Source organism: Dipodomys ordii, unplaced genomic scaffold (genome assembly GCF_000151885.1).
Source record: "Dipodomys ordii isolate 6190 unplaced genomic scaffold, Dord_2.0 Scaffold46, whole genome shotgun sequence".
NCBI classification, from domain to species: Eukaryota; Metazoa; Chordata; class Mammalia; order Rodentia; family Heteromyidae; genus Dipodomys; species Dipodomys ordii.
This window is the reverse complement of record NW_012267262.1, coordinates 1,469,732-1,496,855: the sequence shown is the minus strand read 5'-3', so window position 1 is coordinate 1,496,855 and position 27,124 is coordinate 1,469,732. Positions and strand designations below refer to the sequence as shown.

Below are 27,124 nucleotides of genomic sequence, written 5' to 3'. Positions count from 1 at the left end.
TTATTCTATGTCCAATGGAAGTCCATTGAAATTAGTTTGCAGGTGGGAATGGAGGATCTGATGTGTATATATTAGGAAGATTAGGGTAGAGAATGTGCTCTCTGAAGACCACAATGGGAACTCAGAAGACATAGTCTGGATGGCTGTGAAGTCAGTAAAGGCAGGAGGGAGAGATGGGGGAAGAGAGAGAAAGAGAGAATATGAGGATGGAAAGGAGGGGAATAATGGGAATATAGTAGAAGGGATATACACTGTACATGTATAGAAATATCGCAGCTCCCTCATACTGTAAATGCATGTTAGTGAAAAATTTTTAAAGAGGAGAATAAATATCAGGAGGATTTAGGGAGCATTTGGAGGAGAAATGGGAAGAAAATTATTCATTAAGTCTTATCATCACTGCATGCAATAATTAAGTTCACAGCAAACATCTGCTACTATGGGTGCTAGGCTATGGGCAAGGCCTCACAGAGCCAGAAAGAATATGTTAGCCTAGTTTCTGCCTTCTCTGTCAGAGGGAAGGGTCACACCTATGAGCCTATATTCTGAAGGTGTGGGAAACAACAAAAAACAAAGTACATTTGGTGGGGGTCCTGGATGGATATATCCTGCTGTAGGATCCTCCCTTTGGTGGGAGAAAGGGAGAAGGCAAGAGGCATCACAGAAGGACAAGGTGTGACAAGAGCTAGTGGGCATTCTGCCAGGGTTTCCCAGCAAAGGAAGACAGGAAGTTATGTTTTATTAATCGGAGAGTGAGCTGGATCTGTACAGTGGCCTGCCTCTCCCTTTTAGAAACAGTATCTCTAATTCAACACTACCTTTAGAGTCATCCAGACCTAGGTGAGATTCAAACTCTGCCACTAAGTGCTACATAATCCTAAGCAAGTCACTTAGACTAACCAGTGGTGGTCTTGTCTGAAATGAGGGTAATTCCTGTCCTGGGGAGTCCTCTGAGAGGTTAAAGCTAGTATGTCAATAAGAGGGACTGTCTGATCAGAGCAGGTGCTCAACAAATGAAAGTTGTTGTTGATAATGAGAATCAGAGACCAGGATTACAGATCCCAGAGTGCCATGAGTCCTATGGGGAAGATTAGGAGTTTCCCAGTAGTTCTGGTGTCCCCAGAGTTGTTACAATGCTGATAATAGGAAAAGGAAGAGAAACTCCATCCTCATCCTCATCTTCCACATTGTGCTCAGCCAGTTTCTGGCTTAATGAAAGGCATCCAAAGAGGCTCCTGAACCCATGCTCTCAAGTCAAACTGTATACCCCATAAAAGCCTACGCAATAGACTCCTACCCAAACAACAATTGGTTTTAACTAGTGTATACTCCCGGGCTCCCTACCAACTACATCCAGACAACCCAAATAAGCTGCAAGGAAAAATTTCTTTTTCAAGCTTTATTTTGCCCATGCAGGAAACAAAGAGTTGTGAATTAATCTCCTCAAATCTCAGGGTAAGCTATAGGGAGACGTGACAATAGATACCCCTAAGCTAGAAAAAAGAGCCCACTGAGCCATGAAACCACCTCATTCCCCTCAGTTCCCATTTAATCTCCTCCATATCATCCTGCAACATTCCTCAAAATGTCAGTCTCACTTCAGATCTTGTCTCAGGCCATGAACAGTGCTGAGTATCAGGGATTAACGAGAGAGAGAAATCAAAGTACCCAGCAGATGAGGAGGACAGCTGGCCTGCTGCTGAAGTACACAAGTTAGCCTCTTCTTCCTGGGGTTGCTGAGACACAAAACTGCAGGGGTTCTACAGCAGAGACCACTCATGGAAAGAGGCAAATGAAGGCAGTGAATAACAACTGATAAGATCAATAGTACTGGAACAACGTTGAAGCTATTAAAATGTTAAGATAATAATGTTACACACACAACTTCATGTATCTTTAAGATTCTCTTAAGTGGGCTGGGAAGGTAGCTCAGTGGTAGAGTGCTTGCCTTACAAGCCTGAGGCCCTGGGTTCGATTCCTCAGCACCACATAAGCAAAAAGAAAAAAGCTGGAAGTGGCACTGTGGCTCAAGTGGTAGAGCGCTCACCTTGAGCTGAAGAGCTGAGGGACAGCGCCCAGGCCCAGAGTTCAGGCCCCATGACCGGACCCAAAAAAAAATTTTTTTTTCTTAAGTAAGGGATAAGGTTCTCTGCCACAGCAGAACCTGCCTGAGTCCCAGCTTCATTTAGGCATGACTTTTCTGGAGCCTTCCAGGAAGGGGAAATGGAACCTGAGCAGGAAGTTGCCTTGAGAGGCAGCAGTACTGAGGTGGCAACCTCTGTAAGGGCTTCCCTTGGTAGGGCACTAAAGGGATGCTCAAAAACACTCAGCTAGCTCCAGGTGATTTCTGCTTTAGGGGAAGGAAGAATAGCTACTAAGCCTTGGAACAAAGAAAGAAGCAAGCACAAGGACTGTTTTTGTGGCTAGAGGAAGATGGATTCAAATCCTGTTTGCCAATTACAGCACTGTAGCTTTGGGGAAGGAATGCATTTTTCTAATCCTTGGCTGGCTTATATGTAAAATTCATCATTTCCTTACATCACATTCAAACCCATCTAAAGTGCTGTTTTGTCTTCTGGGAGCCTGGTATAATGTGTCAACTGCATGACACATGGTAGTGTAAGGAAGTCCTTCTATTCCCTCCAACACTGCCAGTTCTCAACGCTGACCATACAGGCAGCCCTGGACAGGTATTGCCCATTATACAAGGTAATTAAAGGACAATATTCATATAACTCTAATTGAACTCTAAGTCAAAACACCCATCAAAGCCTAGTGCCAATGGCTCACACCTAGCTATCAGGAGGATGAGATCTGAAGATCAGGATTCAAAGCCAGCCTGGGCTGAGACTCTTTATTTCCAATTAACCAACCACCAGAAAATGGGAAGTGGAGCTGTGGCTCAAAGTGGTAGAGTGCCAGCCTTGAGCAGAAAGAGCCCATGGATAGCACCCAGGCCTTGAGTTCGAGCTCCACAACAGATACCTCCCCCCCACAAAAAAAATCCCAAAACAAAAACCCCAAAACAAAAGAACAAACAAAAATGAAAACACCTATCAAAGAGAGTCTAATTCATCACTTGCCAGAAACTTGACATTTTGTTATCACAACGACAGTAAGATTACAGGGACTGGGAAGGTGGCTCAGTGGTAGAGTGCTTGCCTTGCATGCATGAGGCCCTGGGTTCCATTCCTCAGCACAACATAAGCAAAAAGAAAAAAAGCCGGAAGTGGTGCTGTGGCTCAAGTGGCAGAGCACTAGCCTTGAGCTGAAGAGCTGAGGGACAGTGCCCAGGCCCAGAGTTCAGGCCCTATGACCAGACCCACGCCCCCCTCAAAAAAAAAAAAAGAAAGTAAGATTACAATTCTACTAACGTCACCTCTTTATGGTTGTGGTGAGCTTCAGCTGAAACATAATCACTAGATTTCCTCCAAAACATCAAAACATGTCCAACCAGGACTGACAGGCTGTCAATCACAGCTCTTTACTTCCCATAGTTTCATTCATAAGATCTCACTCTGATCTTTCAGCCCCAGACACCTTTGTGTCTGCATCAGAAACAATAGCTTTCTGCTTATTCAAACTATGAAACATGGCAAAATCAGATAGCTTGAGGTCCTGCCCTGAAGGAGGTCAGATGACTGAACATGTCAGGGTCCTTGGTCAAAAACACAGCTTTTGCCAGGCACTGGTGGCTCACATCTGTAATCCTAGCTACTTGGGAGGCTGAGATCTGAGGATTGTAATTTCAAGCCAGTCTGGGCAGGAAAGTCTGTGAGACTCTTATCTCCAATTAACTAGCAAAAGCCAAAGGAGCAATGGCTTCAGTGGTAGATTGCTAGCCTTGAGCAAAAGAGCTCAGAAACAGTTCTCATACTCTGAGGAAAAAAAAAGACTGAAAAGAAAACCCATCTCAAGGAAACACCATCATATGACAACAGGCACTTCTGTCCAGGAGCAAAAATTCTTGGAGTCTATATCCTATGAAGACAAGCTATCTTCTTGAGTCATTCTGTTAAATGCCTGTAGGTGATAAACAGACCACAGACTTGCAGGAGCTCAGTGACCTTCCAGGTCAGTGGATCTGACTGAAAAGATGAAAAAGTAAGGGTCCTGAAGCAGAAACACGGCACCTATGATATTCAGTGGTAGCAGAGCCAGGTCTAGCACAAGCCCTCTTGTCCCTGATACACTCCATTCCTCATTGTACAGACTAGATTACAATTGCAACAAGAGACACAACATGTGCTTGTAACTGAGGTAACTTTGCTCCCTAGAACCTGAAGGACAATCTCAACCACCTCAGAGGACAATTGATGACTCTGAGTACATCCAAGCCTTCGACCTGAATGTCTCTGAGTGATGAGGAACTGACTTATTAGAGGCAGCCTGAGGAAAATGTATTCACATGTAAAGTAATAGGAAATAAAAACTCCTGCTCACAACTCTAGGCTAGCTCAGCTGAGAAGCTGGACCAATAGAAGGTCATATTAAAACTAGGGGTGGAATAATGTTTGGGCTATGTTCCTAAATAATCTTTTAAACCATCATTGACAAAAAACAAAAACAAAACATAAAAGCCCCCAAAACAAAACAAAAAAAGCCTTCTGCATTTTGTTAGGATAACAGCAAGTACCCCCAGGTAGGAATATGGTAAACACCTGTCTAGTACTTGGCATCATAGTGGCTTATTTCAGTTTCTCTCCCTTCCACTTGACTGTGAGATTCTTGAGTGCAGGGACTATGTCCTATTGGACTTAGGTCACAAAGAGCCTGTTGTATGGTAGATACTCAGTAAATATTTTCTGAAACTGTCACATATCAAAATATATATATGTTACCAACTCCTTATTCAGCTACCCTATTTTTCACCTACTAAAACCTGCTTACTCTCCCCTACCCAGAGAAGCTACTGGAGGCCATGTAATTGCATTGGATAACACAGGGCATCTGACAGAGATACACAGTAAATATGTGATGAATTACACAACAGAGTAAATTAAGTATCAGGAAATGGGGGAACCATGAAGCTCAGCTTTCTCTAGTATATGATAAAACATTGAAAGTCACTGGTGTAATTCGCCATGTATTTTCTGTTCTCCAGTGCATGAAGCATAGCTCTAGGACTTCCTCTGGCTGATTGGTAAGTAGATGTTCTGTGGTTATTCCCAGGCAGAAGCTCTAAGAGACAGTGTGTGGCTGATTATATTGTTTTTCCTTGTCTTGGATATTCCTCAGTGATCTAAATGTTAGTCCCTCCAGTAACCTGAGTTCCAGGGTAAGAACAATGTACAACATAGCCTCAGATTGGCCTGCAGTGCCAGATAACAGGGATGATAACAGGGTGTGTGTGTGTGTGTGTGTGTGTGTGTGTGTGTGTGTGTGTGTTTTGGAGTTATTTGTAACACAGCAGAACCCACTCTATCCTTGTGTGTGTGTGTGTTTTGGAGTTATTTGTAACACAGCAGAACCGACTCTATCCTAACTGATAAATGACTTTCCAGATCACTAGATTAACACAGATTAAGTGTCACCTATACTCAATCCTGGCAGGAAAATCTGTGAGATTTTTTTTTTCCAATTAACTACAAAAAGCCGGAAGGGGAGCTGTAGTTTAAGAGGTAGAGCACCAACCAGCCTTGAGCACAATAGCTAAGAGACACTTAGGCCCTGACACAAACAAACAAACAAACCCACAAAGAAAATTCATGCATTATGTGTTTTCGGTTGTAGGACACATTTGGACTGCAGTTTAGGGCCTTTCTTTGAGCCTTTGTTAGGACAGTAAGCATAAAGTTTCGCCATTCTGGATTTTCTCTTCGGATTTTCTCAAATCTGCTTTTCTTCTTTGTTAATACTTTCGAGGGCACAATTATGTTCACCAGCTCCCAGCCCCTCTCACCTGTGCTTCTGTGGTATAACAAAGTTACAGAACAAAGGTGACGGTGGGCAAGGGAGTGGGAGAGACTTATGGGACCACCATAAGTTTTCTTCCTTTCTTTTTAAGTAAGAACACAGCATGCAAGAGAAATGTACCTCTGCAGACTACTGTTTCCCTGCTCTTTACAACCCCTAGAGAATTCCTTTCTGTGGCTTAAGGTACAGATGGTTTGTTTCCTGTCAACACCACCCCCTTGTTCGGCCCAGGTGGCCCCTGCCCACAGATTCAACAAGCAGCAGCTCTTACCTAAAAAGGAAGCCAGTAGTACCAACAGAAAAGCATGAGCCCTTGGGGAAGGCCAGTACAGTAATTATCACCCTGTTACCACGGAAATAGGAGATTTGCCTCAAGGCTCCTTTTATGAGCTTTAAAATGAAAGTGACTTTTCCACTCAACTACTTGGTTTCACCTTGCTATTACACAAGCAGGAGTGGAAGGAAAGGAGATGGAGAGAAATACAATGAAGATCACTGATGTGCTGGGGACTTTCTTTTGTCCCTAGAGAATGGAAATAGCCCTAGAATGCTGGACTGAAAATGCTCTTGGACAGTAAATGGGTATCACAAGGAGTTATGAGATACTCAAAAAGAGAGAGCAAAGAAAGAAAAATGAGAGGAAGAGAAGGAGGGAGAGAGAGAGATGAAAGGTATGTGTGTGTGTGTTTGTGTAGAGAGAGAGAGTGGGGAGGGAGAGAGAGAGACAGAGAGACAGAAAGAAATCAACTGACTAGCCTAAGCCAGAAAACATGCACACAAAATAGCATGTTAGAAATTATAGAGGAGGCCAGGCGCCCATGGCTCACACCTGTGATCCTAGCTGAGGATCCTAGCTCAGGAGGCTGAGATCTGAAGATTACAATTTGAAACCAGTTTGGGCAGGAAAGTCTGTAAGATTTTTATCTCCAGTTTACCACCAGAAAACTAGAAGTGGTGCTGTGGCTCAAAGTGGTAGAGCACTAGCCTTGAGCTGAACAGCTCAGAGACAGCACCCAGCCCAGAGTTCAAACTCCATGACTGACCAAAAAAAAAAAAAAAAGTAGCGGGGGTGGGGGGGTGGGGGTGGGGAAGCAAAAGAAGTTTATTTTCTCTTGTGCCAATAATTTCTGCTCAGAAATGAAACTCTGATGATTAGGCTTATAATCCTAGCTACTTAGGAGGCTTGAAGCCAGTTAGGACAGAAAAGTCCACAAGACTCCATCTCTTAAAATAAGCAAAAAGTGAGGCTGGAGGCATAGCTCAAGTTATAGAGTACCAGGTGGTGGAGTGGCAGCTGTGGGCAAGGAAGTTAAACAAGCTTGAAGTCCTGAATTTAAAACAAAAAGCAACCATGTAGAACTGGATTCTCTCTCCCTCTTTCCCTTTTTCTTTCTCCCTCTCCCCTTCTCCTTTTTCTACAGGTCACATGGTTCTAATGCTATGTGCCTTTAATTTATAAGTCTTCTTTAATTACTTGTACTTGTTACAAGCTTCTACAGAAGGAAGAAAACTTAACTATGTGTTAATTAATTAAAGTATAAAGGAAAATAAGTCGTAGAGGAATAGGGCCCAGACTGCCCTGAAGACTTACAGGACCCAGGAAGAGCACTTGTCTTTGGTGTCGCTGACCCCATTCAGTCCTTACCATAGTCCTGTGAGTCCTTATTTTTGAGACAAAAGCTCAAAACTTGCGGGAACTAAGTGCCTTGCTTAAGAGAACAAGAAGTAGAAACAGGGGAACTTTCTGTGTGTATTGAGACAGTTGCAGGTTGGTCTTGAACTCCTCAGCCTCCGACATGAACTACCATGCCAGGCCAGAACCCAGATACTCTTATAGCAAATATATCTTCTCTTTACTCCACAACTGCCTTTTGTGAGATTAACTGGAACAGTGTATACCAAAAGAACTTTCTGTAATGAGGAAAATTCTTTATACATGTTTATATGACCAATAGGACAACTACTGGGAGGTGAGCACTTGAAATGTGAATTGTCTAACTAATACACTAAATTTGCAATGTTAGTGTTTGGTTGTTGTGGGGTTTTTTCTTTGTTTGTTTGGTTTTTGGTGCTATTTCTGGTGCTGTCCCTCAGCATTTTTGTTGAAGGCTAGTACTCTATAACTTGAGCCACAGTTTCACTTCTGAGTTTTTGGAGGTAAATTGTAGATAAGAGTCTCATGAACTTTCCTGCCTAGCTGGATTCAAATTGTGATCCTCAGATCTCAGCCTCTTTAGTAGCTAGGATTACAGGCATGAGCCATTTGAGTAGCCAATTTCACTAGTTGGCTATTACACTAGACAGCACAGGTGGTTATTTTCTTACTACTACCACTGGTAGGGCTCAAATATCAGAGATGTATGAAGATGGATTAATGGTCAAATGGGGGTCATGCTGTTCTTGGTGATCGTGGCAAAATTAGGAACTGACTGTGAACAATACACACAGAAATGGAGAACGCAGCAGGAGAGGAGCTTTTTTTTTTTTTCCTTAAGGGTGCTCCTTGAAACATTTTCTAGAATCTGGAAGACCTCCAGGCACTAGGGGAGGGAACTCCCTGAAATTGACTCAATGGCTTTTATGGTGTGACTCTAAACATAATTCCCAGAGGCTCATGTGTTTTTGAATGCTTGGACTCTAGCTAGTGGTGTTATTGAAAAGTGAATAGATCATGAGGGTGCTAACTACTCCATGGGTTGATCCATTGATGTGTTCATACTAAATAGGGCCTGATTGAGGCAATATGTCGGTAGGAACATGCCTTTGGTAGTTATATCTTTATATCTTGTCCATATCTCTTTCTCTGCTTTCTGCTGCCACTCGGAGAGCATGTATTTTCTCCTACCAGGATGTTTTTGTCTACCACAGGTCTAAGAACAATGGAGCCTACTGACCATAGACCTCACTTCATAGGGATTTGCTCAAGTGTCTTGTCACAGCAACAGATAGTGATTAATACAGGGGCCAAGCCAATATCGGGAAAAACTAAATTTTATCTGTATATATTTTGATGGTCCTGGATTTTCCTAGGAAAGTATCAGAAATTGTGGACTCCTCCACCTAAAAAACAAAACTGCACGGTTTTGGGAAGGTTTCTGGGAAGGTGGCTCAGTGGTAGAGCACTTGCCTTGCATGCATGAGGCCCTGGGTTCGATTCCCCAGCACCACATAAGCAAAAAGAAAAAAAAAGCCGGAAGTGGCGCTGTGGCTCAAGTGGTAGAGTGCTAGCCTTGAGCTGAAGAGCTGAGGGGCAGCACCCAGGCCCAGAGTTCAGGCCCCATGACCGGACCCCCGGCTCCCCCCCTCCAAAAAAAAAACAAACTTCAGTTAGTCTGAACTTACAAACAGAACTCTCGCAAAGAGACCAGTGAATAAACTGGCCCACCTTTATATTAACAAGTTATAATCTTTGGGACTGGAATAATAGCTCAAGTGGTAGAGGCCAGATAAGCATGTCTTGAGTTCAAAACTCAGTGCCAGCAAAAGAGAAGGGGAAGGAGAAAGGAGGAAAAAGGAAAGGGGGACTAAGAATGTGACTTAGTGGTAGAATACTTGCCTAGCATGTACAAAGTCCTGGTTCAATTCCTTGGCACCACGTAAACAGAGCAGGCTGCAAATGGTTTTGTGGCTCTAGTGGTAGAGTGCTAGCCTTGAGCCAAAAGAAGCTCAGAGACAGTGCTCAGGCCCTCAGTTTAAGCCTCCCAACCCCCACCCCCCCAAAAAAAACAAGGAAAGGAAAGGAAAGGGAAAAGGAAAAGGAAAAAGGAAAAGGAAAAGGAAAAAAGAAAGGAAAGGAGAGGAGAGGAGAGGAGAAGAGAGGAGAGGAGAGGAGAGGGAAGAAAGGAAGGAAAGGAAAGGAAAGGAAAGGAAAGGAAAGGAAAGGAAAGGAAAGGAAAGGAAAGGAAAGGAAAGGAAAGGAAAGGAAAGGAAAGGAAAGGAAAGGAAAAAAGAAAGGAAAGGAGAGGAGAGGAGAGGAGAAGAGAGGAGAGGAGAGGAAAGGAAAGGAAAGGAAAGGAAAGGAAAGGAAAGGAAAGGAAAGGAAAGGAAAGGAAAGGAAAGGAAAGGAAAGGAAAGGAAAGGAAAGAAAGGAAGTTACTGATGGAATTGGTTGAGGGCAAATCTAACCTAACCTAAAAAGTATATACCTATAAGAATTCTGGGTCAGGGAGAGATGAGCCAGAAGCTATTCCTCTTACTGCTTTATGGTGTATTTCAGGATTGCTCTCACATTTCTAGCCATTTGAGCATCATTTGTATTTTTAGTGAGTGGAGGGCTCATTTAAAAAGTTATCACCAAGATTAGGGCATGGAATAAGGAAATGAAAATATCTCCACAAGGAGAGGCCTGGGGTTCTCTTCTCAGCTTGTGTAACCTTGAGTTCCTTCACTAAGCCTCTCTGAGTACCATTGCCTTGTCTTCAAAGCCCAGATAATATGTTCTCTCAAAGGGTCCAGACAAGGTATAAATAAGCTATTATTTATAAGGTGCTTGGCACAGTTCCTAGCATACAAAAAACTATGAGAAGATTGCAACATTTTTTTAACTGTCTGATAAAAGTTTGTGTTGGGCTTCTATTGTGGTTGTAGCAAATGAATATAAACAGTTACTAAAAATATAAAATATTATTTCATAGTTCCAATAGGGTTCTGGGCTAAGTTGCATTCATTTCTGGAGGGGAGTACTTACTCTGCCTCATCCCTCCCAAAGGTTACTTCCCTATTGTCAAGGTCAGCAACAGCACACTGAGCCCTTCTGCCTCTCTCTTCTACTTTCTTTCTTTTTAGGTCTGAGACTGGATCTCCAACTCAGCAGCTGACTCTTTTGCTCATTGGCTAGCACTTTACCAACTGAGCCAGGCCTTAAGCCCCTGTCTCTTCTACTTTTAAGGAATTCATGATCACATAGGGCCTTTCTGGATGATCCAAGGTAATTAATCTCCCTATATAATATTATCCATATCCCCATTTGCTACATAACACACTACATCCCCAGGTTCTAGAGACTCAGACATGTAGATATTTGGGGATGGTTATCACACCTACAGGGCTTGGAATAGAAGACAGGAGAAATCTCTTCTCAGTTCTGCTCCTTCTCTTCTATGTGTCCCAGCAAAGACTGTGCCTAATAAAACAACTGGCATACTCCCTACCCATTCTGCCTGCATTGCCTGGTGCCAGGAGGATATTTAGTTCCTCACAAATCACAAAGCCAAGCAGAAGCAGTGATACTCTGGGTAAGAAGTATAGGGAGGGAAGGGGGAGTAGGTTAGTAAAGGGAGCAGTCTTAGCTTGGCAGACTAATCAAATACCAGGTTGCATAGTTACCCCCTCACACAGTGGGACTCAGTCCTAGAGTGGCCTTTCAATTCAAGCTGAAAGTGGGATAAATCACAGTGCCCGAGCAGGACCCCAAATGCAGGCTGAGCAGTCAGACTGGCGACTCAATCCTTTCCTAAAAGAGGAATTTCAATGCCTCACACATAGGTAACCTGGAGGGTGATTTAATACTTGTAACATAAAGGGGAAAACCAGTTTCTCCTTTATGTTGGAGGGAAGTTTTAATTACAATGAGGTTTCAGGCTCTTCTTTCTCCTTTCTTTTCTTTTCTTTCTTTCTTCCTTTCTTTCTTCCTTTCCTTCCATCCCTTCCATCCCTTCCTCCCTGCCTCCCTCCCTCCCTCCCTTCCTTCCTTTTTTTTTTTTTTTGGTATGTGCCAGTCCTAGGGCTTGAACTCAGAGTTGAGAACTGTCCTTGAGCTTTTTTGCTCAAGGCAAGTACTCTACCACTTGAACCATAGCTCCACTTCCAGCTTTTCTTGGTTGTTTATTGGCGATAATAGTCTCACAGGCTTTCCTGACTGGCTAGCTTTGAAATAGGATCCTCAGATCTTGGCTTCCTGAGTAGTTAGGATTATATGTGTAACCCACTGACACCCACCTACAGGCTTTCTATTTTTTTTTCCAGTCTCTGGGCTTGAACTCAGGTCCTACACAGTGTTCCTGAGCTTCTTTTTGCTTAAGGCTAGCATGCTACCACTTAAGCCATAGAACCACTTCAGGATCTTTTTGTTTATGTGATACAAACCAGGGCTTCATGCATGCTAGGCAAGCACTCCACCCTTAAGCCACACTCCCAGCCCCAGGCTAACTTTATACCACATTTTGTTGTTTTTTTTTTTCCCCCTAGTTTTTGGTAGGTTTAAAGTAATGTGGCTTCACTGCCCAAATTACTAAAAGCAATGGGAGTCAAGTACAGTGGCTTACACTTATTATCCTACTTATTGAAGAGGTTGAGGTCCTAAGGATAGCAGTTTGAAACAAACTTGGGCAAAAAATTCATGAGACATTCTGTCCCCATCTCAACCAGTAAAAAACTGGATGTGGTGGTACATTCCTGTCATCTCAGCTACGATGGAAGCATAACTAGAAGTGTGTTCTAAGCCAGCCCTGGCAAAAATGCCCAGAGGTGGCAACCAAGAAGAGTGACAGGAGATCAAGGGCAAACTTGGCATTTAGAATTAACTATCTATGTTTATTGTTTCTCAGAAGCCAGCTGGTGACATACAAGACCTTATTTGAAAAATAATGAAAGCAAAAGGGCTGGGGGAGTGAGAGGCTCATGTAGTAGACCACCTGCCCTAACCCTAACCTCAGCTTAAGGCCCTAAATTTAAATCTCAGTTTATTTGAAAAGAAAAAGCCACTGAATCCGCATTAATAATTTGGAGAAAGTTACCAAGTAGTTCCAAAGTCCTCCTGGTCTAATGTGCAGACTGAGCCTGACTTCTGTGATCCTCACTCTGGGATCCCAGTTAGGAGAAGAATTCAACTGTCAAGGTTCAATTCAACATGTTAAGGTACAAGGCTGGTATAGGGTAGTGAACATAGTGATGCTTTGGAGTGACTGAGAAATGTATTCATAAGTGGAGACTTTCCCAAAGCTGAAGTTTTTAGCTTTCAAAGCACCCAATTCACTGGGGCTTAAAGACTTTGGACCTGTTCTAAGGGTACCCCAGTACATGTAGAAACTGGCAGAATCCAACAAACTATTTTATTGTCAGCCCAGTCTCTTGGCCCTGCTTTTCATATTTCTTTTTCCTCCCAATGTGTCCTTCATTTGTCTGTTATCTAGGGCCTAGGACTCCTGATGAGGCTCCTCCATTTGTTCCTTTTGATCCTTCCCTCTCAGATGGCTGGATCTAGTCTGCTGGAAGGGGCCACTGATCACTATCAGGAAAGAACTGGAGCCCAGAGGTGGCAACCAAGCAGAGTGACAGGAGATCAAGGGCAAACTTGGCATTTAGAATTACCTATCTATGTTTATTATTTCTCAGAAGCCAGCTGGTGACATACAGGGCTCACAAACTGACAAGGTCTCTATCTCCTGGGCCCTAAAGGTATACAGTCCTATCAGTTACTTTTAATAACCCAAAGATACCCCAGCCATATCCTGTTACAAATAGCCAAGGTTTGTCTGGGAAGTGAGTGCTTTTTTAAGGCCTAAGGAATAGCCGCTATCCTCCTGAGCTGCTACTCGGTTAATGGTTTTCTTTTCACAAGGTGCTGTGACTTTTTTTAATGTTGTCTTCCTCTTAATGAGGTCTAATCAGGCCTAATCTATCAGTACTTTCGCTATTTCCTTTGTAGAACTTATATGTTTGTTGTCCAAACATTGGGATTTTTTGAACTTCTTGAAATATTTTAGCTCTTGAACCCTTGTATTTTTAGGGAACTCTTTTTTAGGAACCCTTGTTTTTATGTAAGGGAAAAATTCTGGTCACTTGTCTAGTTGTTTAAAAAGCATATATTTTAATTACAAGAACAAGAATAGTATTATCCAGATTACAGTCATTTGCATATTTATGATCTGTAGTATTTCATATTCCATACTACTCTTACCTTAAGAAATATTTTCCTGGGCTGGGAAGGTGGCTCAGTGGTAGAGCGCTTGCCTTGTAAGCCTGAGGCCCTGGGTTCCATTCCTCAGCACCACATAAGCAAAAAGAAAAAAGCCGGAAATGGTGCTGTGGCTCAAGTGGTAGAATGCTAGCCTTGAGCTGAGGGACAGCGCCCAGGCCCAGAGTTCAGTCCCCACGACCGGACCCAAAAAAAAAAAAAAAAGAAATATTTTCCTTGCTGGGTGCTATAGTGGCTCATGTCTGTAATCCTAGCTACTCAGTGGGCTGAAATCTGAGGATCATGGTTTAAAGCTAGTCCGAATAAGAAAGTAACTCTAACTACCAAAAAAGCCAAAAGTGGAGCTGTGGCTCAAGTGATAGAGCACTAGCCTTGAGCATAAAAGCTCAGGAACAGCGCCTAGGTCCTGAGTTCAAGCCCCAGGACAGGCACAAAAAAGAAATATTTTCCTGGGTTTGATGTGCTAATTATAACTTTAAAAAATTAAAATATAACTAACTGGTCACTAGAGGCTCATGTCTATAATCCTAATTACTCAGCAGGCTGAGATCTGAGGATCAAGGTTTGATATCAGCCCAGTCAGACAAATCTGAGAAAGTTTTATGTCCAATTAACAGCAGAAAGGCAGAAGTGGAAGTATGGTTCAAGTGGTAGAGCACCAGCCTTGATTGAAAAAACTAAGCAAGAGCATAAGGCCTTGAGCTCAAGCCCCAGTAACAGCACAAAAATAATAAAAATAAATTAAAATATAAGTGGCAGAGAGAAATATTTTCTTATTCATCATCTAAAATTATTTCTATACTGCCAATATGAGCCTCCCACTTTGTGAATATATTCTTTGTAAGAAGTTTACATAGACAGCTTTACAGAAACTCTATATAAACAAATACATTTCTGTAAGCATCAGTGTGGTCTGTTCATAGTAACTTTGGAGGTGAAAGAAATTTATCATTTTCTAGAGCAATGTAAAATATTTCCTTGCCTACAAGCCAGAACTTAAATAAAATAGAAAGAAATGTATTAATATTAAATCTTATTTATTTATATAAAGATGAGTGTAGAGGCCAAATCCATCTTGAAGTCTTTCAGTAAAATTTGGTTAGTTAACCATTTAATCTTAAATGATCACACCTTATATGTTAGTCTGAGAAGGATCAAAAAGATACTGTTGTCCATGTGATTCAAACATACAGGCTTGAACAAAGACAGTGTAAGAAGTGCTAACTTTCTAGCATCACTCCCAAATCTTCTATCTCCAAAACACAGAAACAAGCTCAGCTGTGATCCATCATAATTCCATTAACCTAGCAGTGAAGCATTAAATTAAACTGCCATGCCTGGATTCTTCTTTTGCTATACAGGGGGATTCATTTTGGAAGGCCTGTACTTAGACTAACAGATTTATAAACCAACTACATGATTACAGGAGAACACAAACAAGCAGAATAATTTGGTAAATTATAAAATCAATGATGGGGTATTATAACAATGTTTTTTTTTGTCTACTGTTAATGTTCACTATAAAGATTTTAGTTACATAAAAAGTTGACAGCTTAGAAAGAGCAGGTCTCAAATGGCTGTTTCTATGGAATTTTCTACTAGTATTTTCATTTATTATAGGGGGAAAAAGCTGTGTTGAGCTAGAACGCTAATAGATAGCCTTCTGCTATCTGTAATATAAATGACCATCTTATGAACTGGGGACTCATGTTGAGTCAGGACTCAATGATAGAGGCCAGATCCCAAGTTCCTGATAATCTAGATCTCTTTACAGCCCAGGCTTTCCAGCCCTCCCCTAGGGAGAATGAATATTCCTCTTCAGAAAATTCCATTTCTGGGTGTGATTTTAGTATCTGTTCAACGTACTCCCTGCTTCTCTGAAGCCAGAGAACTACACAAGTCATCCAGATCTTTATGAAAAGCATGCTCTGCTAGGAGAGCAGCAGGGAGGTGAACTCATGCCACTAATTCGCTTTACAAAACCTGAGCACCCTAAAAGTATTTAGTTACTTCGAACCATGCTTATCTCAGTTATGTCTCATCAGTCCAGATGTAGAAAGAAGTAAGCCAGAAAAATCATTGAACAGTCAGATCACTAAAGAGTATTTGACATCTGCTCTGATATCCAGAAATACAGTAGTGCACTAGAGCTGGCAGGGACCTTGGAAATCAGGCAGTCCAAATTCTTCCTTGAATAGTTGTTCAAGGTCATAGAATCAGTGTATGTCAGAGTAAATTCTAAAAACTGGGAGGCCAAATAGCTCTCTTTCTTCATTGAAGTGTGGTCTCTGCCAATGGCATCCATAAAGCCAGAATCATCCTTAGAATGTCATTTTACTCAGTATGTGCTGTATGGATCTGCATCCTTAAGCCTTGCCTCTTGTTACTAGGCAACAGAAAGCCCTATGGCAAAGCTTACTCAGCCAATGCTAGAACTCCCCTCTGCACATAGATCTGGGTGGTTACAAGGTGCAATACCTAGAAAGCTGACTAATGAGAGAGGAAGTTAGAAGGATCCCTGAGGCCTACGGAGCTGACAGAGGTAGGTAGCAACAGTCAAAACAACAACAAAACTACCTAGGGTGGAATTCTATGTTCTTATTCTCAGAACACACCACTCTAGGACTGGGATGTAGCTCAGTGTGAGCATGTGTAAGGGCCTGGGATCAATTCCTCAGTATTAGCAGAAACAACAAAACAACAAAACCACATACCATCCTACACAAAAACAAAGCACCCAGGAATGGCAGCAGTCCTCTTTTATCTACTGTGCAGGCTCAGATTACCCTACCTCTCTTTGGGCTACACTTTCCTAATACACACCCTCACTTCTCAGTCCCCCATGGAATCACTGCTATATCTTAACCCCAAGTGCAGCAAGCTTACCTGTCAGCATCTCCAAGGCCCAGGGAGGTATTTCTTTGCAGGGTCTCCCGTACCACAGCCATCCCATCGGGGAGCCGGTTCAGGCGACGGGTATAGAGGCCAAGTCCACCATCGGTCATATACCTTTTAAAGAAGAAAAGGATGATACATATACATATACATATACTCAAAAGCAACTGTGCACAGTCTTGTCATTGGTATCCAGAAGCCCTGCATATGGTCCTGGGCTCTACTGGGGAAGGAACTGAGGATTCCTGAGGCTCATAGACCCAGGAAACCTCCACTGCTGATTCACCTAGAGAATAACCAGTTTGTTTAGAGAGGGAGGGAGAGAGGGAGAGGAGTAGGAGGAGGAGTAAGGGAGAAGGAAAAAAGTACTCAGCTTAATTAACCCAAACTCACAGGAATCTATGAAACAGAAGGGAGACAGTGAATAAAATTAACTGCCAAATGTACTCATGACATACTTTTTAATGTCAGCAGGTGCACCTAAGTAATGAGAATGGAACTGACAAGTCATTAGCAAATCATAGGAAAAACTATCACAGAATAGTTCAGAGGAGAAAGCAGGCAAGCTTTGGGGGGTGAAAGAATAATAAAGGATCTAGGATAGAAAAGCCACCTTTCCCATCACAGGCAAGTCACTTTTCTGGGTCCTGCTCTTCTTATCTAATTTCTGGGAATCTCATTGCCTGTAGTAAGTGGGGATATCACAAGGAAAATGTGAAAATGAGTGAGATAAGGAAGAAGAACGTATATTGAGATTTATGTAAGAGTAGATAAACGGCAGGCAGTAGTGTGATTGTTGTGGTCTTAAAACATTTACAATGGTGAATTTCATCTGTGATTCTGATGTCTTCAGGAGCTGGTCACAAACTCTGTGAAGAACATTAGTCTAATTTAATTTACTCTTTCCCAAATCTACTGGTGATGTTCCAAAGTTGTATTCTGATGGAATCAGTATTGTCCAGGATAATGAGTGCTTCCGGAACTTTTAAAATTAATGGATGACTGCCGACCAATTAGATAAGCCCTAGGAAAATAGCTACTAGTAGGAGAGTGTTCAGGTCCAAAGCGTGAAGGAAACTCTCACTTAAGGGGACATGGTAGATGGAGAAATACCAACATCCAGGTGGAATACAGATGTCAAGTGCATGAAAAGGGCTAGGTGGAAGTGTTGTATGGCAAGAAAACAGAGAAGCCACATTTTGAGAGGTCAGATCAGGAGTCTTTATTAGAGTACTGGTGGTCTGCAGATGGACTCCTGTCTCAAAGATCTTCAGCCCAGAACAGAGCTAGCACATAGCTTTTAAAGACAAGAACTACATGCTTTGGATAGAGACCAAGCCTTACACATAAAACAAAGCAAGCTAGATGAGGGTACTTATTTTTTTAATAGAAGTGTCATACACAGAGCAGACAATCCAGGAGAATATGAAAGGGCAATCTGAACCCCAGTTATCTAGAGGGAGCGTGAGTCTCCTGGAACTCAACAACTCAATATATATTATATTTGCAACCAAAAGAATGTCTTCTATCACTTCTAGAGTTCTCAGAAGGTCCCCATTGTCTATTAACTTTTATTAAGATGCCAAGATAGCATTACTTCACTCCTGTATCCTTATTTCAGAAGGAGGAAGTGAATTGTCTGTGCAGTAATAGCTGCAGCAGGAGGAGCAGCAGTGGCACTACCACCACCATCTACAGGGCTACACCCCTCTGCCTAGTTGTCCCTCCTCTCTCGTACTAGCATTTTAATAAGCTTGTTTTTCTTTTTCTCTTGTGTCATAATTTTTGGTAGCACTCTACCATTTGAACCATACCTCCAGCCTGCTTTTTGCCGGTTAATTGGAAATGGAATCTTGCATGGACTTTTCTGCTCAGGATATCTTTGAACTGCTATCTTCCAGGTCTCAGTCTCCTGAGTAGTTAGGATGATAACATCTGCTTTCTTATTATTGTTTGCTTTTGGACTCATGGCCTCATGCCTGCTCAGCTGGGACTCTACCAGTTGAGCCATACCACCAGCTTGGTAAATTCTTTTTACTAATCTGCGAACCTCTACCTGCAACCTATCTACCTTACTACTTTGCAGACCTCAGAAAGGAGGTCAGCTTCATCTTCACAAGAAAACGAGACATTAAAGCAAAATTTGGGTAAAGCTAGAAATCCAATTCAGATTGCCCAATCCCTATATGGGTCCCATTAACTTACTCAGCAATGTTTCTTGTAATAACAAGCATTTCATATTTCAAGTCCAAAAATATATAGTGAAAAATCTCTGTGAGACATTTTTTTTACCCAGTCGGTTAAAACTAAATCATGGGAAGTTTTCTGGTATTTGCATGTCGGCATAATTTATATGAGGTATATATGAGGCTTCTGTCTTTCAACTCTAGCTAGAGACCTTCTTAAGGTATATTCCTGTAAGAATAGAATGGTGAGATGCTGTGGAAGATACCAGAACTAGCAAGGCTAAGTAAGGGGCAGAAAAGAAAATGCTTATTGGAGCCACCATATGTGATAGTGGCTTACAACAAAGGTCAACACATCTTTCCTTAGGGTAGATCTCTCCTCCAGGTCTGCACAGAACATCCTCATGTCTCTTTCCTCCTCCCTTTAGGGCATAAGCAACCACAGATGATGCAACGCCATCACAGTGAAAAATCTGTTCAATAAACCAAGCCAAGTGTTGTGGTTGTGCAGACAAAAACAGTAGATCAATCTGACTTTTTTACTCAATTGGTTTGTGTTTTTAAAAACACAAAGTATCCTAGAAATATATGAAAATCCAATGATACAATAACAATCCAATTTTATACTTTGCATTTTATAGCATATGAATTATCTTTCACTATAAACAAATATGAAATGATTGTAGCAACTGTTAAATATGACTTGTATAATTGCTTTTTTAAAAAATGCTGCTCTTTGAATGCAGGGACTATTCTTTTTTTCATCTTATTTTTAAAAAAGATCTTGAAGTAGTTGTACAAAGGGGTTTTAATTCAACATATCAACTTATTAGTAGAATGCAGCTTGACCAATGTTACCTCTTCCATTGCTCTCAGGGACTATTCTTGCTTTCAAATCTATATCCCACATGCCTAGTTCATTCTAAGTACATGTTAAATACTCCTTTTGTGGAATGAATAAACATATGACTAAATGAAGCACAAAGCAGCAGCCATAAGGTAAAGTTTACTAGATACTTTCTGTAAGGACAATGCTATCAGTATTTTCCTTGGAAATGTTAGCAAACTTGACACATAAGGCATATCAAATTGTCTGCCACTGTACCCATTGTCTATCTAGTCATCTGTCTACACATCTACCAATCCAACACATGGAGGATACAGAAGTGGGCTTATGCAATTAGCACAAGGAGGGAGATTTAAAAAAATGAAAAACCTACACCTAGTGTACTAACTTTGCTAAGGACTGATTTTCTTTCCCCTCAAATGTCTTTTCAAGGAGAATGTGGTAGAAGCTCTTCAAAATACAATCTCCTGCACCATTAACCAAAGCACTTAATTTTGACCTGCACAAAGACTGCCCAGCTAGTTAGATAAATACATTTTTTTTTCAACTGGGGAGATCTTGTCAAAGGACAAACAAACTAATTTTAGCATTCATTTCCCTGCTGGATTTTTATTGCTGGTGGAACAACACAATGCAGTTGGGCAATTACACACACCTGGGCATACAGACAAGTCTGTTCCAACACATAACTCTGTGAGTGCAAAAGAGTAGAGCGTGGTAGCATTTCAGAGATGAACTGTGAACAAACACATGCAGCCCTCCAGCTCAATAACACTAGGTTCAGTATGGTTTTGTTGAAAAATGAAAGCTACTGAAGGTAGGAGAAGTCCAGAGAGATGGAACTGAACCTGCTCCTGAGGATTCTGACTTTGTTGAGTGAACAGAGGAGCAGGGCAAGGATGAATCAGTATTCTTTGCCTTCTCAAATATACACTAAGAACTGAAAACCAGGGAGTTGATGATGTAGATTAGGCTGTGAGTTTATTTCATTAGATGTGTACCTCTAGAAATGGGGCAGAGGGGTAGGGAAAGCAGGACTTTACCTCTTTACCCAGATGTTTATAAAAATGTATTTAATCATATATTTGAAACAATAGCTTTGGGCTTGGATGTAGCTCAGTGGTAAAGCAGTTGTCTAGCAAGTGCAATGTCCTGTGTTTGGTCCCAAGTACCAAAAAAGAAAAGAAAAATTACAGTTGGAAAAAAAAAACCCAAACAAAGCAATAGCCTTCAAAGCAAATCCTGTGTATGTCTCTCCTTGGGAAATAGCACAGCATCAGAGATAGAGTTGTTATTAGAGCCTGTCTTCCCTTTAAGAACTCAGTTCAAATTTCATTTCCAAATTGTTATTCCATAATTACAATAGTTTTCTATATATGTACATAGAGAGAGATCTTTAAATAACTTCTAGTTCAGTAAAAAATATATTTTTATCAGACTTAGATTTGTTTGGGAATTGGTTACTAAACATGTCAATATAAATACCCTCCGAAAAGCTTATCCCTTAAGAAAGCATACGTTTTGAATGAATCAGTCACTGGTGTGTGTATCTGAAACACTGGCTCTGGCTTAGGGCTGTTCAAAAGTCTCTGGTTCCTGAAGGCTCCACTCAGGGAGGCAAGGGAATAAAGGCCCATCTTTACCAGGAGCTCATACTGGGTGGACAAGAAATGGCTTGCCTGAGGTTATAAGCAAAGGAACCAGCTGATCCATGACTGAGTCCCAGAACGCTAGTACCACACCTTCTTTCTCTTTGGGGAAATAAATAATTAACGCTGGGATCTAATGAGGTGCTGGTAACATCTTAATGTTTGCTGAGTGGGTTCTTGACTAAGCTGCCCAGCTGGTGAACAATTCCCACATTGTCCTCCCAAGTTCTGCAGTCAGGGCTGGTAAAAGCTCTTTGCTTCCACTTTCTAAAGCTTCCGCAGAGAGTCCTGGAAAGGAAAGAGTGGGAGCCTTTTCATTGCTAAAAGGACAAAGTGTCTATGAATGTTTTCCTTGCATTTTAAGGCTGGAGCACTTTGGATGGCCCATGAGCATCAGGGATAGAGACACAGCTCTGTGGTTAGAAAAGATCTACGGTTCAAATACATCCTCTGCTTCTTGCTAGTTGAGATACCTAATATACATCATGCGTGGCTAATGAGAATTATAATACTGAATGTTTGCTAGGTACTGTGCTAAGTACTAAATATTGGCATTCAGATTTAAAAGAATATTTTCAAGTGCATTATCTTCCCCATTGTTCCTGCAAGGAAAGTAAAGCTGTGGTCAAGATCATATGTCAGTCTTGTCATATTTCAGCTTAATTTTCTTGAGCTTTAGTTTCCTTATATGTAAGATAGGAGAGCCTCATAGGATTAACTGTGCATGGCGGTGTCAGGTTGAAGGAGGCTGTGCCTGTCACATAGGGAGCACTTCACAATCATTAGCTATGACTACTATCTGCTGTAAGTGTTCATGTCATGGGACAGTGACTCTGGGTTAACCTCCTTTCCAATGCCACAAATACCAGACTCTGGACCAGCCTGGCTCACACCTATGTGATCTCAGCTACTCAGGAGGCTGAGATCTGAGGACCACAGTTTAAAGCTAGCCTGGGCAGGAAAGTCAGTAAGACTCTTATCTCAGTCAACTGCCAGAAAACTCAAAGTGGAGTTGTGGCACTAGTCTTGAGTGAAAAAGTTCAGGGACATTGCCAGGCCCTAGTTCAAGTCCCACCACTGACAAAAGGAAGAAGGGAAGAAAGGAAGAAAGGAGGAAAGGAGGGAAGGAAGGAAGGAAGGAAGGAAGAAAGAGAAGAAAGAAAGAGAAGAAAGAAAGAGAAGAAAGAAAGAGAAAGAAAGAGGGAAAGAAAGAAAGAGAAAGAAAGAGAAGGAATACTGGGAACAAAGACAAGAACTGAGTTGCACAAGTCTGGGGTACTGGGGTAAGGTCATAAAGGGCTTAGATGCCAGGCAGGCCTGAGACTTTGGCTTATAGGTAGGGAGACATGAGGATACTAAGCAGATGAAGAACAAGCATGTTTCTGTTTCAAAGCAAACACTCATGTTTCTGTGCTTCTCTCTTTTTGCACTCTATTTCTGGTGAGCATTTTCTCATTGGTATTTCCACTTCTCATCCTGTCTGAGTCATCCTAGACCTTTGGGGAATGACCAGACTTGTAGGGTAGACCTCTCAGACCTGTGAAGGCAACATGCTTATTATAAGAAACCCTCTCAACAAACAGTACATAACTGACATTGGCTCCAAAAAAGTTTTGGTGTTTAAGAGGACCTGTTAGAACAAATACACTAATTTCTGAGCCCAAGATTTAGTAAACAAATCTCCTCGCCCTTCTTTAAATGTAATGATGCAACAACCTGGAAGTAAGTGAAACTGGCTTTGTGGATAACCTTGTCAGGGAGGAAAATGTGGCTTGTCATCCCCCAAATTCATAGTTGAACATTTCCTATATAAGTAACACAAATTTGTTGTTGCTAACCTCCAAAGGAGTCTTCTGTCAAGACCTGGGAGGAGGTGAGAAGAGACAAGGGAAAGAAATATGAATCAACTTGTATGACAAAAAAAAAACAACAACAGAGCAAAAAAACAACAAAAACAAAAACAAACATCAGCAAAATACCTCTCAGAGGCAAACTATAAAGGTACAAACTAAAGAAGATGGAGAGATGAAATCAATCCTAGCTGATTACTTTTCTTCAAAGACATGTCAATCTGTCTATAATTTCTAGACCCACTGTTGGTTTAGATATGAAAATAACAAAGGAAAATGGAATAAAAGTTACATGTATGGAATATCCTTTGCCAATATAAACATAAATATATGAACCTATATATCAACAGATATTTTGATGAATAAGGTTGAAAAACACAAGTGAACTGATGAAAGTCCTTCCTACAGCACATTTCAGCAACATACATACCCCCAAATAGCATATGCTTTCACAGTGGTCCTCCACGTGGTGGCAACACAGCATGACATTGACTCTGAGTTTATTAAGATGTAAATTGAGTTTCTGGACAAACCTGTAAAAGGATCCTTTTAGTCAGGCCTCTTAGAAGTGAGATGAATAAACCTCACTCTGGGTCACAGAAGGACAAATCAGCCAGCTAGTCTAGCAAAGCTGCCTAATTCCCTTTGAAGAAGACCGATCCTTACCAAAGACATGCAGCTGCTACATCTGACTTAAGGAAGAAAGAGAATGCATCTAAAATGCAGAAATATGATTGGGAAAGCTGGGCCCAATTCTCCAAAGCTAATTATAAAACTGCAGCATGAAAAGCTAGACGTATACTTAAAATTATGCTTTATAAACCACTTTGTCCTCATAAGGGTTTTGGCAGGAACACAGAGGCAAATGTAACATATTTCATGTAACAAACCTTCTCACCCCCAGGAACAAGTAGAGAGACTAGTCACAGAGATTCTAATATCCTATTTCACAGCATGTTCTTAAATATGTTAAGGTCAAATATAGGTAAGTTATCAAAGGACATGGCCTTCCTTCTCAGTTGTGGGCCACCCTAAACTGACACACAATGAAACACAATCAACTGCAGCCTCTGGAGAGAAAGACCAAAGTTCAAATATCTTTCTCAAGTTGATTTCCCTGTGGTAACAGGATTTGAACTGTAAGTGATCCAGCCTGAACAATACATATATGGGGCCTGGTTCCGGGTGGGGTAAGAAACACTCATCTTTCATTGTATGCCTTAGTAGGCAATTCTTCCAACACAGACCCATACTTCCACTATGTTCACGTCTTTGGGGGAGCATTTCCAACAACTAGGGCAGAGGGAGAAGCGAATGTGGGCTTAGAATCCAATCTGTTTCCTACCTTTCTGCAAGGGTGCCCACTGTTCCCAAGGACTGCTTGCTCTTCAGGATGTCACCAAGCTTCCGTAATTTTGTTCTTTTCACAAACAAGTGGGATTTCAATTTACATCTCTAGAAAAATCTTCCCTTATTTCTTTCCATACTGGAGCCACTGTCTGTAGCCCACAATAAGCCACCTCAGCTCACACATACGACTTGACTGTGTCAAACAGATGTCATTACCAAGAAGTTTCTTGAATGCCCATGAGCTGCTATCAGGAATATTTGCATCTCAAAAGGTTCTAGTCCTTTCCTATTCTTTTCTGCATTTCATATCCATCTCATCAAATCCTGGCTATAAAAAGAGCCAGATGAATGGGAAAACTCAACTCAATTCTCTGTTTATAGTGTGGCCTGGAGTCAAAGCTGCTGCAGAAGCAAATGTACTCAGGAAGTCTACAGCTAACTCTGATGGCCCTAGTCAACAGAGCACATGTCTCTAGGGTATACTCCAAAGATGTTGTTAAGCTAATCAGATGAGGGCTCAGCTCCAGAGGGCCATGGAGACAGAGTCAGCAATGGGAAAAGGCAAGCCTAAGCTGAAGAGGAGTCAGAGCATCCCAGGGGGACCTAGGAGTTGGTGTCACCAACTTTAGCAATTTCTATTTCAAACCAGGCCATTTCAAAAGTAGATTCTGAGAACATTTAGGGAGAGACCACAAGGCCTATGAAGGGAGTCTGCAACAAAGTAAGTGTGTGTCTCACTCTCTGCTAGATGCTTTGTGCATGGACCATGGACCAGCAGCAGTTCAGTATCCCCTTAGTTGCTTTTTGGAAACAGAATAGCCTAGACTTCCTGAATCACACTCTCCATTTGAACCAACTCCCCAAGGGATTACAAAAGGAGAAGTACTGGTCTCAGAGAGAGGTGTCTGTAGAAGGGGCAGTAGATGACCTACAGCAGGGAAATCACAATATTTCTATTTGTTTTTCTTTCTTTCTTTTTTTGGTCCGGTCGTGGGGCCTGAACTCTGGGCCTGGGCGCTGTCCCTCAGCTCTTCAGCTCAAGGCTAGCGCTCTACCACTTGAGCCACAGCGCCACCTCCGGCTTTTTTGTTTTTGCTTATGTGGTGCTGAGGAATGGAACCCAGGGCCTCAGGCATGCAAGGCAAGTGCTCTACCACTGAGCCACCTTCCCAGCCCTTGTTTTCATTTCTTATAATAGTTTTGATTCTTATGTTTTGTGTATGTTTTATAGTGTATTAACTAATTCAATAATGTGGCACCTATTTTAAAAACCAAGATAGTTTACAGATGACTATCGAAAGCAGTAATTCCTAAATTCTTTGAAATTATATACTTCTTGAAAAATCAGTTAAGACCCCATCTTACATGTGTGCATGAAGTTTGAGTTGGCTCCCAGATCTCTGAGCTTCACATTAGTAATGCTTCTCTCTGCCAAAGTGGTGTGGTCCTGTGTTAAGTGAGTCCCTTCAATGTATTCTTCAATGGTTTCTACATTGCAACACTCTTATTTGTTTACTATAAACAGATTCAGCAGTGGTGCATGACAATGCTGTAGTTCACATATGACCCTGAATTTCAGCACATAGACTCAGTCTCATGATTGTGTGGGTCTCATCCTGGCAGAGAAGATGGCACAAGTACAAACATTTCTACATGAAGCTACAAGATCTGTGCATCTTTTGCAAAGGACAATGTGACTTCGCATAAGTCTAGCAAATTCCATCTCATACTAATTTCCAGAGCACTAAAGTTTCACTTACCTATATCTCCATATATATATATATATATATTATAATTCTTAAGGTATATATATATATATATATACCTTAAGAATTATAATCTTTAAAAAGCCTCAAATATGTGGATACAATATATCATTAACTTGAAAGAGCCAAGGATTCTAACAATAGTATACTTGCCACCCATTTAAATAAAGGGAAATAGGTAAAACTCGTCACAATCCACAGCTTTGCTTGTTTAAAATAGAAGCCACCACTGACTGTTCTGACGAAACACCACAGGCTTTGTAAAGTGGACAGTCCTACTGCCAGGAATTTGGTCTTGCCTGAGTTTTCTTTATTGTGGTTAAACTGTCAGTGTGGGATTGCAACAACTATTTCTAACACTAGCAGGAAGCTTTTTGTCTACCCTGTGAAAGATGAAACACATTTTAATACACAGGAGACAGCTCTGCAGACAAAGCCCCTTTAAGCTCTCTTGGCATGAGAAAGATAGTGAAAGGAGATGGACTGATATCCAGGAAGTCTTATACCCTAGAGCACATTTGAATCATCTGGGGAACCTGAGAAAAATATGTATTCCAAGTTTGACTTATTATTAACATTGTTTGCATCAGTATGGTACACTGTTACAAATAATGAATACCGTTGATAGTTGATGTCCATCATTTATATGATGGTTCATTTGTTTAGACAGTGCTATGTGTATGTGTGCCTGTACTAGGTCTTGAATTGAGGATCTGGGTGATATTCCTTAGCTTTTTTGTTTAAGGTTGG

General features: G+C 41.4%; 1 protein-coding gene across 1 annotated transcript in view; it reads right to left on the bottom strand.

Moving 5' to 3' along the window:
- Nav2 (neuron navigator 2) overlaps positions 1-27,124 on the bottom strand; it is a 387,125-nt gene that overhangs the window by 112,806 nt on the left and 247,195 nt on the right. The window contains exon 12 of the mRNA XM_013019543.1: positions 16,718-16,840. Within this exon, the coding sequence (XP_012874997.1) occupies positions 16,718-16,840 (123 nt within the window). The remainder of the gene's footprint in view (positions 1-16,717; positions 16,841-27,124) is intronic.